General features: G+C 40.5%; 2 protein-coding genes across 2 annotated transcripts in view; one reads left to right on the top strand and one right to left on the bottom strand.

The window, feature by feature from the left end:
- LOC308081384 (scavenger receptor cysteine-rich domain-containing group B protein-like) overlaps window positions 1-19,267 on the bottom strand; it is a gene marked incomplete at both ends in the record, with an annotated part of 48,000 nt that overhangs the window by 19,497 nt on the left and 9,236 nt on the right. Inside the window, one exon of the mRNA XM_080457758.1 lies at window positions 15,525-15,595. Within this exon, the coding sequence (XP_080313884.1) occupies window positions 15,525-15,595 (71 nt within the window). The remainder of the gene's footprint in view (window positions 1-15,524; window positions 15,596-19,267) is intronic.
- On the top strand, window positions 5,827-10,737 carry LOC308081382 (plasminogen-like). The gene is made up of 6 exons (XM_080457757.1): window positions 5,827-6,044; window positions 6,253-6,351; window positions 6,999-7,134; window positions 7,319-7,431; window positions 8,009-8,140; window positions 9,249-10,737. The coding sequence occupies exons 2-6, from the start codon at window positions 6,279-6,281 to the stop codon at window positions 9,530-9,532; spliced, it is 738 nt and encodes a 245-aa protein (XP_080313883.1). The 5' UTR covers window positions 5,827-6,044; window positions 6,253-6,278; the 3' UTR covers window positions 9,533-10,737.

A 19,267-nucleotide genomic window follows, 5' to 3' on the forward strand; every position in this document is an offset into this window, starting at 1 on the left:
CCCAAATAAACAACTACACTTTAGAAACAATCCCAAATAAGCAGCTACACTTTCAGAACAAGTCCAAGCCCAATATTTACAAGCAACTTTACAGAAAAACAAGCCCAATGTCGCTTATAATATGCAGACATGGCAACACTGCACAGTAGGGACTATACCTGTCAGCGCTCATCACCAGGTGTAGCAGTAGTAGTAGTAGTAGCTGCCTGCTGCCTGTCTCACATTACACAGTCATGTCCAGCGAGGACACTCGTAACTACAGCTCTCGCAGCCACAGTCATTCTGGGTCTGGAGTGCTCAGGGACACTTTGACACATGGCTGAGGTCTGGAATCAAACCTGGGACCTCTCGCTTCCCGGGCAGGCTCTCTAAACATTCAGCTATGGCTGCCCAGATATACCTTTATAGTAACCAGTGCTGGAAATTGACAGAATTTAGACTACTGGGGGAACATGGAATAGATTTATATATATATATATACTTATTTATGAAGGAGTACTGTACATGCTGTTTTGCTACAGCAAATCAAATCAAATAATATGAAATAAAATAAGCTGGTGTTATATACAGTAGCTGGTGGACAAGAGAAGTAAACTGGCACTAATAAATACAGCACAGTTTGAGGTGAAAAAATTGTGAAGTTATGAGGAAGGGTATCAAACTGATGGTGGAGGTTGAATGACAAGAAAACAAATGTGCAAAAAAAAAATCCCCCTCTGTCTCTATCTATCAACTGAACATCAAGTTGAATAGCCAGTTTGTCAAGAGAGAGAACTGTGTAAAACTATGGCCGCCCCAGTGTGTGAACTCATGTGCGAAGCTTAAAAAAGAATCCAATAACAGTGAGTGTATGAGGAAGAAAACCACACTATGATGGTGGACGTTGCGTGACAAGGAAACAAATATATTTCTATTATATTACTCTCTGTATCTTGTTCCATCTGTGAACATCAAGTTGAATATCTAGTTTTGGATAGACAAGTTATAGCGCGGAGGAGGAAGCAGTTCAAATGAAATCAAACTTTATTCATATTAGCACATTTACATACAACCAAAGATTGCCCACAGTGCAGCACAGAAAGAAACAAAACAACTGAACATCAAAAGAATCATATACATACAGACATACATTACACATGGAAACAAAAAAACAATAAACATTAGCAAACATGCTCACATATGATTAAAAGCAAGGGAAAATAAGTGAGTTTTGAGCAGGGATGTAAAAACCTAAATGACTGCACTGGAGTTATTGTTTTGCTCAGGGAAACTTTGACACATGGCTGAGGCCTGGAATCAAACCCGGGACGTCCGGCATCCAAGGCGGGCTCTCTATGGCCAAGGAACCATTGACAGACGAACCAGGGACAAGTTGGACAACACGTTGCACTGTGGCGCATTGTGAGCTTGTAGATCGGCTATTTTCGACGGGATAGGGTTGCTAGGGTTGAAGTGGTTAATGTAAAAGAAAATACATCACACAGATCCCCCAAATATTTGGCAGCCCCCCTGTAGTAACTCTGTGGACCCACTAGGGGTCCCGGACCCCCTGTTGAAGACCCATGGTGTAAAGAGAAACCAGGAGGATATGTCCCAGTTGGACACTGCTGTCGATAGGTCAAAGGTGAAGGTCACCATCTTTATTTATAAGGCCTTGTGTGGTAAACTTCCTTTATATCTATCCTCGCTTTTGGAACCAAAGGTTACTGGACATTCAACACGTTCACAAGCACACATTAGATATACCAGTCCAATGAATGCTTGATTCTGATTGGTCAATCAGGTCGAGAAAAATATACACATACAAATCTTCACTTTCCTACATTACTAAATGCATGGTCAGGGACCACATGCAATACTTTCACGGAACACCAGTTGGAAAACTCTTTGCTTTAATGCATCTATTCTAGTGTTGTACATTTTTGCCATTATTTAAAATGTTGGGGGAAGGGCAGCATTTTGATTGATTTCTGCACTTTGGGGTCAAAGTGTTATGTATCTATTTTTCATATTCTGACATTTTTTATGTATGAAACATGTGTGTTGAGGACAATGTACCATGTGTGATGTTTAATTTTGTTGGGTGCCAATAACTCAAGTTGAAGTGTTTTTATTAAAGCTTTGTTCATGGTTTAAATTCACATATAAGAATAGTAAGGCACCAATACTTGTCTAATAGGTACACATAAACATTATAGTATGACAGAGATTGAATGGAGATTGAATACAATTAATATCATTACATTCATAAGCAAAACAATCAGCATAAGATTTAAATGTTTTGGTAATTCACATGTATATGTATACATTTATGGATTGTGACAAAAAACTGCCAAATATTTTTTTGCTGAGAAGTCCACAAGGGTGTAATCTATGCAAAAATGCATTGAAAAAGTAGTGCCCAGACATAGGAACAAAAAGTCACTTTTTCATGGTTCACCTCATGGCCTAATACCTGAAAATAAAAGACCTTGTTTATGCAACTATGTGCTGCACCGAGAAAGTAAAAGTTGTTTGTTTAAGATTATGATGATGATTATGATGATGAGGGTAGTTCTTTATTTCCTTGTACTACATGGATCACTGGAGCTACCATACCAACGACTGTGTGACCCAAACAGCCTGCCAAATAATTGTGTGAATTAAGGCCCGTCCATACTTTTTCCGAAGTTTTCTTCGGAAAGGGACGTGATAACTACAAAATGATGTCACTCGCAACTTCTGAAGAGCATTCTCCCGAACTTTATGTAGGAAGTTTGACGAGGAAAATGTTTGCAGAAAAATATGCGTATTTTTGGGGGAAAGTTTTTGAAAAACTTTTGAAAGAATCTTTAAAAATGCATGAATGGTCCCCGACCCATTGTTTGGAAACCACGGCTCTATAGTCACTTTTATATTCTCCACGGACCTAATCCATAAAGTAGAATTCTTAATTCTGCTGAAAAAAAAAATCCAAGAAACACAAAACAAGATGATGATGATTATGGTGATGATTTATTTTTTACCATTGAGCTAATAGAGCCAGCCTGCTCAGGGGATAAATTGAATCTTGACCCTCAGGTCAAAATCCGTGTTGGATCTTTTGTCGAGGTGAGACATTACCTTTGACACAACCTTTGTCTCAATAGAAGAGCAGGGAGACAAAATACCCCCAATTGTATAAGTTATATTGTATTAACATACTCTACCATACAAAATTGTATAAGTTATATTGTATTAACATACTCCATATACCATACAGAGTGTATAAGATTTATTGTATTTTTGGGCGGTGAAACCGCCCCTATAAGTGAGGTTTGGATATTTGTACAATTTTGTACAATTTTATTTGTACAATTTGTACAATGCACCGTGATTGGCCAATCACAGTCTATTCAGGACTGTGATTGGCCAGTGTCACATGACACATGTGCATAGCCCTATATAAGAAACCATAACTTGAAAAAATATATAAATTTTCTTTTTTTCAAGTTATGGTTTCTTCCATCATAAAGAGTGTTTCAATAAATTTATTTATTTTTTGTACATGATTGGTTGACTCCATTCAGTATTGTGATTAGCTAGCAAGACACCGCCCACTTCACACAGGGTGTGATTTTTTGTATCTAGTGAAAGTTACAGGTATGGTGTGTATGATATGAAATCCTTAATCCATCAAGGGCCCCAGGAGCCCTTGGAGCCCCAGGAGCCTTTGTCAGGGCCTCAAACCCAGCGAGAATCACTGCTGTAATGAGCTGTAGGGGGTGCTCAGGGGGTCGGCGACCCCTTAGCTCTGGCGCTATGGGGGCTGGGGGCTCGCGCGTGCTCCACATGCACGAGCGAGCACAAACCGTCAGCGGCGGTATTTAACACCTTAAAGTTTAAACAATAGCCTCTCAAGGTTCGCGCCGTCAGCGGCGAGCCGTTCTCAATAGCCTCTACCTGGCTGCTTTGCATTAGGCTACTCGAGAAAAGCCATGGACTTGAATTGAATGTGTGAACAGTCTCTGCACTGCAGAGTGTGAAGGGGATCTCTTAGCAGAGGACCCAGTTCTCTGAGACAAGACAAAGACAAGTTGTCTGATTATTTTAAGTACTTATGTGTGGGTGAGTCTATGTAAAGGGCTTTTATATAAAACCAAAAGGAAAATAAAATGATTAATTTGAAACAAAAATAAAAACAACTAGAAAAAGTGCTCCTCGGAGCACAGGTCTCCGCCAGGTCAGGTGGCGCCATAATAAGCCAATGTGAAAAGGGGAGCCATTTCTTCTTCTCATGATTTGAGGCATTTTGTTAAAAAAATGTGTTTTGCTAAATTAGACCTGCTGGTGGCGCTATAACAAGCCAATGTGAAAAGGGTGGTATTTCTTCCTTGGCCTAGTGGGAATGTGTGTGCAAAATTTCACAGAAATCGCACGTTGCGTTCATTATTTGAGGCATTTTGTTCAAACGGACCTATCCAGCAAACTTTGGAAGCCAATGTTAGCCAATTAGGATGGAATATGAAATATCGGACACTTCCATCTTGATCACATAGGCTATAGAGATACTGTTTACCGATTTGCATGATTTTTTGAGAGAATCTGAATGAGTTTAGCAAAAAAATAGTTTTACAAAAGTCAGCCTCCTGGTGGCGCTCTAAAAGGCTTTTCCTTGGCCTCTAGGGAGAGTGCGTGCAAAGTTTCACGCAGATCGGTGCAGTTATAGGTAAAAACGCGAATTGGCCTGTTATAGCACCACCATGAGGCTGATTTTAACATTTCTAAGTGGCATTTCTTCCTCGGCCTAGTGGGAATGTGCGTGCACAATTTCACGGAAACCGCATGCTGCGTTCATGATTTTGAGGCATCAAAACGAACCACTGCTGCAAACTTTGGAAGCCAATCTTAGCCAATCAGGATGGAATATGGAAAATCGGACAGATCCGTGTTGATCACATGACAACTCAGATACTGTGTACCGATTTGCGTGATGTTTGGTTAAAATCTGTAGGAGTAATATAAAACAATGTGTTTTTCACAAATGGGCCTCCTGGTGGCGCTATAACAGGCCCAAGTGAAAAATGTGGGGCAGAGGTTCTGAATTGGCATCCAGGGAGAGTGTGTGCACAGTTTCGCAGCGAGCGGGCCAACGGTGCCGGAGATTAGTTGTTCACAGACAGATGGACACACGGACGGACGGAAGGACGGACGGACAGACAGGGTGCAAAACATACTCCGCCATGCCTTCGGCGTGGCGGAGACAACAAATTAACAATGCAACTAAATAATAAGAGATATAATTACATAAAAAAATCATATGTTGAATACAGTATTTCAACTAGCACTGAGCTGATCGGCTATGTGCACATGCGTGTGCGTGCACGTGACGTCAGAAAATAGAGCCCCCCTAGCTCAAAAATCCACAGCTCATCACTGGAGGGGTGGCCCAGTTCCCTCGAAGGCCGGGCCCCTGAGAGCCAAGGGCCCCTGGGCCACGGCCCCGGCGGCCCAATGGCTAATACAGCCCTGCTCCCTCTGCCAGCCTGGGGAGAGCCCCGAACTCAGCTCATGCTTCCTTCAACGCATGAGGAGTTAGCAGACCGCTTCTTATCACCTGACAGGGGGGAGTTTCCCCGGTAGGATGTAGCGTGTGGAAGGAACACGTTATTCCAACCAGTGGGTACTTGGTTGGAGAAAAAAAAGTACAGTATTTGGGTTAACGTACTTAGTTACTTTCCACCACCGATCATTTCCTGATAGAAGGGGATTCCCCTTCATCCTTCCTGCAGGAGTTTGTTGACAGATGACAGCTCTGGCTCTGCTTATATAAAGGCCTTTACCCCTCCATCCTCTGTCTCAGTGTACCCAGTGCTACCCAACAGGTGCATCAAGAACATGGACATCCTCATGATGGCAAAGACACACATCCTGGCCCTCTTGACCTGGACAGTTCTGCAGTCTGTCGCCACCGTGTGCGACACCGCCGACACTTGCCAAAAACATCGGATCTCTGGAATCCACGACGGAGAAGAAGTTGGCCGAGCTCCAGGCTGCCCTGAACTCACTGACGAAGCAGAATGCAGGTAAGCTCTGCCAATCAGATAACTTGAGAGCCTTTTTGCCTTGTTGAAAATAATAATCACAATAAAATAAAATAAAAATCCTAAATGCAGTTCCTCATGAAACAATATTATCTGACATTCACCATTCAATTCAATGGGCCTCATTCACTAAGCTTGTTTCTGCACATATTTTGTATTTATTGGTATTTACGCACCTTTCCACGTTAAGAGTCAGATTCATCTCTGGAATCCACGATGGACAAGAAGTTGTCGGCCGTCACAGAAAAGCTCCAGGCTAAACTGAATTCACTGGCGAGGCAGAATGCAGGTAAGCTCTGCCAAGCAGATAACTTGAGTGAATTGCTTTGTTGAAATTAAAAGGTATGATAAGTGATATACCTTTGTTAAAGTAAGTGAAAAATAATATATTCTGATTGTAATAGTTGCTATACTAGAGTGTTTGTTCAGTAGCAGGGGTCTCCCTGTCTCTACAGCTCTTTAATAAACAGAAAATGCATTTTCAGGGTCAGGATACCAATTTTATCCAATCAGGCAAAGAGAACAGAATACATAGGATAAAGAAGTGAAAGTGTGACTCAAAGCAATGAGCAGACAACATTCTGGAACCATATAAAATTGAAGCTGAAATGGGTAGGCCTGCTCTTTCCTGATTGGTTGAACATTTGTTTATTAAAGTGCTGAAGAGACAGGAAGATCCCTGTTATTATAAGCACTCTATAGCAATGAATAGTATCAGAATATAGAGCTTTAACCTTTTAACAAAAATACATTTTGTCCAAAAATATCACTTGCCCTACCTATAATAAGGGTAATAATAATAATAATAATAATAATAATAATACCAACTGCATCATTGAGTTGTATGCGTCATAAAAGACAAAACACTACCAAAACACTGGTCCTTGTGTTTACTCTCTCCATTCTTCCTGTCCTGTCCACCTACCATCGTCCCAGAGCCGGCCTGCTACACTGGCGACGGCAGAAACTATCGGGGGACGATTGCCAAGACGATCTCTGGGAAAACCTGCCAGAGCTGGTCAGCACAGACACCACACAGACACAGCCGCACAGCCGCAAACAACCCAGACAAGTAAGAAGACAGAGCCAAACATCCATCTATCTATCTACCTATCTACCTATCTACCTATCTACCTAGCTACCTACCTACCTACCTACCTACTGTATTTATCTATCGTATTTATCTATCGTATTTATCCATCGGTCTGTCTGTCTGTCTGTCTGACCTTCTGTACCTACATATATTTTTTTGTCAGAGGCCTGGAGGACAACTTCTGCCGTAATCCAGACGGTGAGAGGATGCCATGGTGCTACACCACTGACCCAAAGAAACGCTGGGAGGACTGCCCAGTCTCCAGATGTGATGAAGGTAGATTTGACCACTGATTCAATAACAAACCCTCATCTATAGCAGTGGTTCTCAACCTGTGGGTCGGGACCCCCAGGGGGCTCCACATGATTTGATAATTTAAGGACTTTTAAGACCTTTTTAATACCTAAAAGAAAAAAATAGGGAAAAAATGAAAGAAGACCATTACTGCATCAAAGGTAATCAACACATTGTCAAATAATATAATAATAAAAGAGGCAAAAACAAATCTACTCACAACACCTCGCATTGCGATGCGTTGTGAGCTTGTAGATCTGTTATTTTCACAACCAACTTTAAAACACTGCAGCGATAAACTAAAGCACAACTGACCACCTTCGACAAAGACCTCGGAAACCTCAAGAGAGATGGTAAGTTAAGAGTTGTCTTGTTACAAATAATTTAATACATTATATGAATTAGATAAAATGGCGAATCTGTTTGGATTATTTGAATGATATTGATTAATTGAACTGATTAATGGATTAACTAACCAAAAACGTCAGGAAATGGAGTGAAATGAAATGATGAGAAATTGTAATGTTTTCTCCATTCTCTCTTTCTCAATTGTTCTCAGTTGGTCTAAAAGTGGGCTTTTCTGCATCGTTGGGAGAGAGGGCTAATGTGCACGTTGGACCCGCTGGTGTCCAAACCATCGTGTTCAAGAATGTCTTCATCAACAACGGCAATGCCTACAACCCTGCCACAGGTACTGAGAGCCAGCTGACAAATCACAGCCACAGAAAACTGGTCTTTAATGTTTTTTTCTGGCCAAAGACCCCTTAGCTGAGAGAGAGAGAGAGAGAGAGAGAGAGAGAGAGAGAGAGAGAGAGAGAGAGAGAGAGAGAGAGAGAGAGAGAGAGAGAGAGAGAGAGAGAGAGAGAGATGAAGCAGGGACCCCCACTACATAATGAGTAAAGTTGAGTTGCAGATTAAACTTTTTCATAGATTTCATAGACAGCTTCATATTCTTGCACAATCATCAATGTATTTTATTCTAATGAATTAATGTGAAAGGGTTATTTCACTTTCAAACATGTTTGGGATCATTTTCACGTCTACTCAGGCTTTTATTTTACCCCAGACAGTTTTTAAGTTGCTTGATTCAGTATTTAGATATTTGATATTAATTTTATCAGACACACTGACAACTGATATTGTCCTTCTAATGCGTGAGGAGACCGTGTTTTTTCAATTACTTTTTTCATTTATTTGTTATATATTTTGGGAGGGAAATAAAATAAAATAAAATTGTATTAAAGAAAATAATACATTAAAATAGTAATTGAAAAAACATGGTCTCCTCACGCATTAGAAGTACAATATCAGTCACCAGAACCAAGGACGGGTGTTTTCAAAGTATCTAACATGGTTAAAATGGAGTTTGAAGTTACAATCGGTTTGTATAGGAAGGGGGTCGTGTCTGTTAAAATATATATATATAAAAATACTGAATCAAGCAACTTAAAATCTGTCTGGGGTGTTCACAAAAGTCCAAGTAGATCTTAAAAGTACCCCAAACATGTGCTTGAAAGTGAAAAATCCCTTAATGTGTATTTTCCCGCTTAATCCCTCAATACTTAGTAAACTATAAAATAGCCGATCTACACACTTGATTGTGAGCTTCTGCCATTTTTGAATGTTCCTCCCGAGAATAGGGATGCTAGGGTTCAAGTGGTGACGTCATTAAAATAGCGTACCACCAAAAAAAATCACCACTGCACCACTGGTCAAAAGTTATTCTAAAAGGATACAACACAAAACGCTACGCGGACACGCGGCCCCTAATAATTCCATATTGCTGGTGTGTCTCACAGGTATCTTCACTGCTCCGCTGAAGGGAGCGTTCCAGTTCACCTTCACAACGTTCGGCTACAGTGCTTATTACTCCGGGGCCAAGCTGGTGAAGAACGGCCATCAGCAAGTCACCACCTGGCAATCCAATGGAAAACATCACAGCGACAGCACCAGCGGAGCAGTGATTCTGTCACTCAATGCCGGAGACAAAGTGAATTTGATCACTTGGGGGAACAATTTTCAAGTATTTGACAATGTGAACCACCACACTACTTTCAGTGGCTTCCTGCTCTTCCCACTGTAGACATTCTGTACTGTCTGTAGACCAAGTGTTCTCAACCTTTTCAGGCTGTGACCCCCCCCCCCTTGTAGATTGGCTATTTTCGCAACGTTTGCCTATTTTTTACATAGCATTTGACAATTTGGCCAATGTGGTCCTAATAAGGTCTTAAAAGTCATTAAATTGTAACATTATTAATGTGCAGATACCCTGCTTATACTGTATGTTGGTTTGTTTACTGTTGAGTTGAAACAATGTTGCACATTAAGCTATTAGCATGGACCCCCCCCCCCCCCCCAAATATAATTTGGGGGACCCCCCTGGCTGTCCCGACCCCCAGTTTGGGAACCACTGCAGTAGCCTATTGTAGGCCAGTGGTTCTCAAAGTGGGGTCCCCAAGCAAAATGAGTTAATATAGCATCAAGATCAGTTTAACCCCTTCAAACCTATACCGTATATACATGGGTATTTGAAAATAGCTGATCTACAAGCTCACAATGCGTCACATTGCGAGCTTGTAGATCATATTTCTGAATCGTTTTAACAACACAACTCATGTGTATATGAGGGTCTGCAGCCAAAAGCATATTGATGTTGGGGGTCTTTGACATGAAGAAGTGTGAGAACCACTGGTGTATGCAGTTGAACACAGGAGGAAGTGTAGGAAATAATGCTTTTTCAGATAAAACACCTTATATCCAACAAGTAGGATTTTATAATTCTTTTATAATTAGACTTAAAGGGGTAGTTCACTTTAAAACACGCCTGGGGTAATTTTAACGTCTACTCTGGCTTTTGTGTTTCACCCCACACAGTTTTTAAGTTGCTTGATTCAGTATTTAGATTTTAATATTCATGACACTCCCCTTCCCATATAAACCCATTGTAACTTCAAACTTCATTTTAACCATTCTGTGACTGATATTGTCCTAATGCCAAGTTTTTTCAATTCCTTTTTTTCATTTTTAAATATTAATGTATATATATTTTTTTTTAATCAAATACATATTGAATATTTAAATATTGAACTTAGAACTTTAAAACGGTCTGGGGTGACACACAAAAGCCAGAGTAGACATTAAAATGACCCCACCAGTGTTTTGAAGTGAAATATCCCTTTAATTGACCTTGCCTAATTGTATCTTCTTGATTCCATCCTGTAGTGTTTTAGTTCATGTCCTGCTGGTTGTTTGGGTCTTACATCAAAGTACATTATTCACGTGTATTTTCCTTCTAAATAAATAATCCACTGTGCATTTAAGTTGTGTGGCCTGCCTCCCTTCAATCAAGTACACCGTTTTGTTTTTTAGCACAAGGACCCCTTAGCTGAGAGAGAGAGAGATGACGCAGGGATCCCCACTACCTATTGTATCACATTGTGTAATTTGTGTTGCATATTAAACTTTTTCATAGATAGCTTCATAGACTTGTTTGACAACACAATCATCAGTGTTTTATAGATTAATGTTTTTTGTTTGTTTGTTTACACATTTTAATGAATTAATTAATTCATTAATTAATATGTTGGATTCATCTTATTATTTTGTAACACATCCAGTGGGAGAATTTATTTTATTTATAAGGCAAATTGGAAATTATATTTACCCAGTACCTATGGGTCAAAGTTGTGTTTCTTCAGTAAGGGCTTGACTAGAGCTGTTTTAAATAAGTCAGGAAAGACACCAGAAGCTAAAGAACAATTTACAATTTCCAGCCAAGCTCTGCCAATCAGATAACTTGAGTGAATTGCCTTGTTGACAATAATAATGTAGTAACTGGTACTAAATTGCCTGACTAAAGGTGTGCATCGGCACTTCCCTCATGATTCGATTCGATAAGAATCCTTGTAACGATTTGATTCGATTACAATTAACCTTATAACTATTCGATACAATTCAATTCTACGATGCATCTCAATTTTATATATTTTTATATACTAGGCTTCGGCTAATGGCTCAGTAATATAGGCCTACATCACTGGTTCTCAAAGTTTTTCATGTCAAGGACCCCCAAATTGATACATTAGCCTGCGGACCCCCATTTGAAAATATATTTTAATACCAAGGACCCTCAGCTTGACACACATTAGGCCACAGACATTAGGACATTAGGCCACAGACCCCCATTTGATCTCTGGTTGATCCCCCCCTCTATTACCCCCCAAAAAAGGAATTTGAGCTCAATCGAAAACCGACGAACGAGAGAGAGAGAGAGAGAGAGAGAGAGAGAGAGAGAGAGAGAGAGAGAGAGAGAGAGAGAGAGAGAGAGAGAGAGAGAGAGAGAGAGAATATGGGAGGCAACAAACTGGATTTAAAAGACCTCTGAAAGTCTTATGTCAAATAAATGTAATTCACGTGCTGTGCTGCACATCGATGCCATTCGCATGGGTGGCTGTTGCATGTGCATTGTGCACGCATGTTCGTGTACAGTAGTATGTTATACTGTACTGTACCATTGCAATTAATAAACAGGTTTCTGCAAAGCTAGGGATGAACGCAGCACTCTTTACAAAATCTGGAATGCATTCTTCTTGCAATAAAGGTCTTATCTTATCTAGTTTGACACACTTGATGTAGTGATCACCATCACACTGCAGCTCGTGGCTCTGGCTGACTCGAATCAGTTTAGTAATCTCAGCTGTGAGTGTTTCTTTTAAAGTGGTTTTGCACCCAGTAATGTTTGTAAACAAGAAACCTGTCTATACTGTACATCCTCCGTGTTGCCACAGAGAGTACAAAACCGAGAGGATGGAACACAGTACAAATCCTCAGTGTTAATTTCACTCCGTGACTGCCACACTGTTGAAACTGAAAGCGGAGTCGCAGAGTGGTCAGATAGGCATGGCTGGGCGAAACCAAAAAACTCTCAACAAATTTGAGGGTTCTTTTGAATATTTTGTGTTCTATAAACAATACACAAACATGTATATTTAGTTTTATCAAAAAACGTGTAGCTTGGCTAGGCTCTGCATGGGGGTCCCCAGACCCCACTTTGAGAACCACCGCCATTCATATTATGATCTCCTTTTTTATTCATAAAGTGCTGTAACATGTCTTTATAATAACTCTCCTTCAAACATAAATGTCTTAACATTATATTAAAAATAAGTAAATGGTATAATAGCCTACCTATTGTGATAATGTTCAGTTTTCAACAACAAAATATAAATCCTTATGCAGTGAATTACTTTAGAATTGTTCTGCATATAACAAACCAACACAAACTAGAAAAAGTGCTCCTCGGAGCACAGGTCTCCGCCAGGTCAAGCAGGTTATTGTGGGCCAGCAATGTTGATGGAATATGAAACATCGGACAGATCCGTCTTGATCAGATGCCTATAGAGATAATGTGTACCAATGTGTGTGATGTTGGAACCGATTTGCGTGAAATTTTGATAAAATCTGAAGCAGTAATATAAAGAGATGTGTTTTACATAAGTCGGCCTCCTGGTGGCGCTATACAAGGCAGATGTGAAAAATGCAGGGCAAAGGTTTTTCCTTGGCCTCTAGGGAGTGCGCATACAAAGTTTTACACGGATCGGTGCAGTTATAGGTAAAAACGCGAATCGGCCTGTTATAGTGCCACCATGAGGCTGATTTGAACATTTTCAAGTGGCATTTCCTCCTCGGCCTAGTGAGAATGTACGTGCAAAGTTTCATGGGAAATTGCAAGCTGTGTTCATGATTTGAGGCATTTTGGTTCAAAACGGAGCACTCTTACAAACTTTGGATGCCAATCTTAGCCAATCAGAATGGAATATGAAAAATCTGAAAGATCTGTTTCATTTAATGACTAAAACATGTGTTTTGCAACAATCGGCCCCCTTGTGGCGCTATAACAGGCCGATCTGAAAAATTTGGGCAGAGGTTCTGCTCTGGCATCCAGGGAGTGTGTGTGCACATTTTCGCTGCGAGCGGGCCAACAGTGCCGGAGATTAGCTGGTCACGGACGCGCGCACGCACACACGCACACACACACACACACACACACACACACACACACACACACACACACACACACACACACACACACACACACACACACACACACACACACACACACACACACACACACACACACACACACACACACACACACACACACACACACACACAGGGTCCCCACACATTTTTAGCAATGAATTTCCAAAACTTTTCCAAAACTTTTCCAGAATATTTAGCCCAATTTCCAGGCCTATAAAACAATCATTCAGCGCAATAATGTGTCTCTTACTCCTATGTACAATGCCCAAAGATAGGCAGTGTAGCAAAAATAAAGCATAGAATATAGAATAGTACAATTTCATTCAACATTTCGTGCAAAATTAGGGCATAGCTCACTGGAAGACTCATTATGGCATCCGTATGACTTATTTTTTTTTAATAATATTGCCTTGCATTTGCCCTATTTATGAATTAAAAAGTAATGAAGGATATTTTTCCAGGACCCTTGATAAATTCCAGGACCTTTGATCAATTCCAAACCTTTTCCAGTACTGGATTTATTTTAATTTTATTTCAAAATATTTCCAGGAATTTCATGACCGTGGGGACCCTGACACACACACACACACACACACACACACACACACACACACACACACACACACAGGGTGAAAAACAGTCTCTGCCATGCCTTCGGCCTGGCGGAGACAATAAGGTTTTCACAGCTGTAAGAGAAGGGCACTTCAAACTTCAAAGTAGACTTGGTTAGACGCAGTAAAAACCTCTGTGTTAATTTAACTCTTGACTCAGAGTTAAATCAACACTGAGGTTACTGAGAGTGTGCAGGGAGACGTGATGTATATTGTGAATGTGTTGAACGCTCGGTAGGGCTGTTGTAAATCAAAGCGATTAGATTCCCCACTTTGAAAACACTGGCTCTCTGTCCCAGAGGCGCACCAGCTTTTGCCACCTAGTTGTAGTGGCCTCGCCCCGTCTACGGGGCGGGGCTTCTTTCGCTCTACATTAGAACGGTGGGCGTTGTCACATTCTAATACAGCCCGAATATCACAACTCAGCACCAGCCTCAGTGGCTTGCCTTGTTGTTAATCATTAGACTCCCTAACCCACAACTCCAGGGATCGACTCCTGCTATCGACACTACTTCTTCCAATAACGGACCACTTTTTTTCACCGATAAAGAATAATTTTGCTTTTAGTTTAATTTACAGAATCGTAAATTATCGGCACCCCCTAGGCAATGCCAGCGCCGAGCATTATTTTCCACCACGGAGTACTGCATGACTAGGGGCGAAGCAGGGGGCGTATTACTACAACTAGGTCGGAAAGCAGGGCTCGCGTCCCAGAGACAGAAGGAACTGCACTAGCGTTAGCGTGACAGTGAAGAAAGACGCAGAGGAGAATCAACACTAAACGTATTTTTTTGTTTTTTTTTGGGCTATAATCGATTATGTCACGTCACTGCATCGATGCAAAATCGCGCACTGCCGCATCGCGATGCATTGTAGAATCGATCATTTTCAACACCTCTACTGACTTGTTCACCCCACTAATATTACCAGGCAGTCCAAGTCATGCAAGATGTCTGTATACCTGGTTTCTGGTTCCCTAATCCCAGTGTTACTATCCGCTTAATCTTTTAGATTGTTTTACTACTAGTTTTATTTGTTACTCCTATAGCTGTATCTCCTTTCTGTATCTTGTTCTGTATCCTGTGTTTCTAACGGCTGTACCGCCATGAACAACTGAATTTCCCCATCTGATCTATAAAGGTCAGTCTGTCTGTCTGTCTATGACCTCAACCGATGACTTCACAAAAGTGTTATGCAAATCAGCTACATACTAGCGTCATGTCCAGGGGATGTACTCGACTCGTACATCAAGCTGCCTCACGCTACAGAAACAGGAGATAGGCTCCTGCCCTACGGGCCTCATGGCTCGGCAAGGCTTACTTATGTATCAGCTACTAACTGGTTGAGCAACCATGGAACCATCTAATATTAATGTTAAGCATCATACTCTATTCTAATATGAGGACAAAAGAGGCAGTTTACCTGGGTCAGCAGTAACAGTCTGTATAAACAGGACCAACACAACACCTGACACTCTCTCCATGGACCACATCCTGGAGATCAGACACAGGTTTTAGTCAGACTACAGCAATGCAAAGATGGCCCTAGTGTTCACATTTAACCCATTAAAAAAAGTATAGGTGTCATTTTAGATTCTAGCAATGGCTATTACAAAATAGCAGATACAAGCTCACAGTGCATCACTTCATCTGCTATTTTTTTTTTTACATTTTTGGAAAATATCGAAAATGTTTTTTTGTTTTCTTTTACGCAGATCTTGATTATTATTACTTTTTTTTCTTCCCTGGCACAAAATAAAATTCAGATGGGGGTCCGCGGGACAAAAGAGTTTGAGAACTATACAGATTTAGAAGGCATTTGTAGAATTGGCCTCAGGTCTTAATGGGTTAACATGATATTCATATTCAGTTATTTTATGCCTATTTTATGCTCCGTATTTGCAGGTTAATCAGATTTTAGATCAGTGCATCTCAATCTACACCAGTTCATCTACATGAGACACACATGCTAGATTTTTTTTCTTTTTTCCCCCTTTTGTCAACAATCCTGCAATCATTATCCACTTTAAAGCCTCACTATGTAACTTTTTTATAAGGAATAAAATGTAATCATTTTCATTTTTTCACAAAGTGCTTGACAGAAGAATCCAAAATGCAAAGACAAATCCACAATACAAGATAAAAACAATACATCACAATAACATAAATAATGACACAAATTACATAAAATTAAGAGTGCTGGGGGTTGAAAGCAGCTTCATAAAGATGAGTTTTCAAAAGGGATTTAAAACGGGGCAGAGATTCAGCAAGCCTTATCTCCTCGGGCAAGGAAAGCAAAGGCACGTTCACCTTTTCTTTTTAGGTGGCACTTTGTAATGTTCAGCAGTGCCTTGTCCAAAGATCTGACATGGCACTGCTAAGTACAATACAACTTAAATAATTGGGGTGGTTGTATTTTGTCTCCATGCTCTTCGAGACATTTAGATCGTGTCAAAGGTCATGTTTCACGAATCTTACGCATTTTGACCTGATGGTCAAGATTAAAGGGACTACACCATGAATTTTAACTTTTCCTTCTTTTTTGTATGTTTTTGGTCTCCCCTACCTCTCTTCTATACCAAAACACACCCCAGTTTGAACACTCAGGCTTTCACAGCATATCTGGGGTTTTCTGTAAATTGGTCTCAAAACAGACCAAACTGATTCTCACCCGAACGTGACGTCACGTTCGGTACAATCCCTCCCGTTTTTTCAGTTCCAACTTTTTTTTAAAAACTTTTTCCACACAGAACCAGGAGATAACATGCATACAAACTGTCTCAATAGCGCCCCGTGCCAAACAGGACAATGTGGCATTGCAGGTGAAAATGCTTTATAAGCCAGAGAGAAGTTAGTTGGAATGAGTATCTGAGGCTTGATTTAGGCTCAAACCTTTTGAAAAACGTTTGAGGGACATAAACAATATGATATATATATATATATTTTTTTAATTCATGGTGTAGATCCTTTAAATGTATCCCCCGAGCAAGCAGGCTCATTAGCTCAATGGGAAAACATTCAGCACTTGCGCAGGAAACCAGGTTCAAATCCAGAGTAGAAGAGGAACGTTACATAGTGCTGCTTTAAACCTGGGCAATATGAAGAAATCTTAACTAGACACCATTAGGCTAGGGTCCTAAAAACTATATATTTTTAAAAGTGCCATTCGGGTGCAAGGGGACCTACCTCCCCTACTACAGTGGTTCTCAACCTTTTCAGGCCGCGACCCGTCAAAATAATCATAACTGAATTGGGGACCCTCCAAAATAATCATATTTGAACTGGGGACCCTATAAAATAATCATATTTGAACTGGGGACCCCCACCCTGACAGGCACTTGAAATGGACTGAAAATGCCACTGTCCAACTTTAGTCAAAATAAAGGTAACGAATAACGATTTAGCTATTCATTAAAAAAGTGGCAGTTTTGTGTTGTTGAAAGACTATTCTCCACGATGGGAAACGTCTCGCAGTGGAGTAAATGTTATTTACTGGAGTAAACGTTATTTACTCCACTGCGCCCTCTACAAATCTGGTCAATGGTAATTTATATTGACCAGATCTGTAGAGGGCGCAGGTGAGTAATTAAAATCATTTCCATCTGGCGGATATATTTTATTTTCTTTCCAAAAAAGTGTATTACACAGAGAAGGACCCTGGAGAATAGACTTTCAACAACACAAAACTGCGTTTTTTTTGTATGAGTAACTAAATAGTTTTGTTTACTTTTACTAAAGTTGGAGACCTCGCACGGCAGTGGAATTTTCAGAGCGTCACAGAGAGAACTCACTAAACGCCTCGCCATCCAAGGCTACTAAAATAGCATGCATCCCCTGGAGGCCTGGACACGCCCTTCTCAGTCTTTCCCTGGCCCTGAAACATGACTGTCATACCATGACAGACAGTACATGTTCCTGTTTTTGGAAAATGTTACATTTACAACCAGTATTAAATCAACATAAACGTTTAGATTTCAAATATAAAGTGCTGACACCACGGCCACGGATGGTACAAGTTAAAACGCACGGGTCTAAGTACCCGTACCTTCCGTATTGTTCAATAAAAAGCGTTTTAATCCGATCGCCAGCCATATTCTTCGAACATTCTCCATGTACTTTCAACTACGCGCCCCTATCGGTCGGGAGGTGTATTGCACCCTGATACATTATAAAACAAATAAAATTAATGGCTGGAGATCGGATTAAAACGCTTTTTATTAAACAATACGGACGGATTTGGGTACTTAGACCCAGGCGCTTTAACTTGTAACATCAGCAGCTTTTGGTGTAAGCACTTTATATTTTTTGTAAATGTTGTAAATGTAAGATTTTCTAAAGGAACAAGTAGCGCCATGACGCTTGTGACAGACGAGCGTCATGTGAACCATGGCTAGACGTCTTTCCCCAAATATTCCCCAAATCAAAGTAGCCTAAAAAATAATATTTATTTTTTTCATTTAACATATTTAAATGATCGTTACCTATGTGTTGTAATATCTGCTGGTCCAAATGATCAGGGAAATAAATATGTCAATAAATCCACAGAGATGATTTTATTTTTACGATAAGAACATTGTGTTAGAATGATAAATATTACAGCCCTGCCATAAGACTTTCTGCGTCGCCGCCAGTGTTGCCATATTTTGTGAGAGAAATAAGGAACCAGGCCTAGAAAAACAAGCCGAACTATTTACAAGGTGCTGTAAAAATGCACAGTAGAACATTTTTGAAAATTGGAAATACTCCAGTATAAGTAAAAAATACCTCAACATTGTTCTTATAAGTACAGCACTTGAGTACATGTACTTAATTACTTTACACCCACAGATGTGTTCAGACGTAGCAACTCTGTTTCGATTGAGAGCTCGTATCCGGTCTAAAGCCCGCCTACTGGTATCCGGTCATTTCCAGGTACACATTCGTGAACGCACACAGGCGGTTTCCGTATCCGCTCCAGACCCGGATGTGGATACTACAACTCAAAAAGCGATTTGTGTTCAGATCCAACCGTTGAAAGCAAAAGTAAAGCGCTCAGTACTCTGGATGAACAATGAAGCGTTCGAAAATAGCAGACCTACAATCCCACATGGTGTGTGGTCTTGTAGGTCTGCTATTTTCGGTACGCGACACCGTCCTGCAGCGAAGCATACATGAAGCGTTTGGTTT

The sequence above is a fragment of the Gymnoscopelus braueri genome (genome assembly GCF_963280865.1).
Source record: "Gymnoscopelus braueri genome assembly, contig: SCAFFOLD_43, whole genome shotgun sequence".
Lineage (NCBI taxonomy): Eukaryota > Metazoa > Chordata > Actinopteri > Myctophiformes > Myctophidae > Gymnoscopelus > Gymnoscopelus braueri.

What these genes read in the sequence shown, in the direction of transcription:
- LOC308081382 (XM_080457757.1), top strand. Translation starts at nt 6,279, where the DNA reads ATGGACAAGAAGTTGTCGGCCGTCACAGAAAAGCTCCAGGCTAAACTG. An exon ending in ACTGGCGAGGCAGAATGCAG is followed by an intron (nt 6,352 to 6,998) that starts GTAAGCTCTGCC and finishes CCATCGTCCCAG; the next exon opens with AGCCGGCCTGCTACACTGGC. An exon ending in GCCGCAAACAACCCAGACAA is followed by an intron (nt 7,135 to 7,318) that starts GTAAGAAGACAG and finishes TTTTTTTGTCAG; the next exon opens with AGGCCTGGAGGACAACTTCT.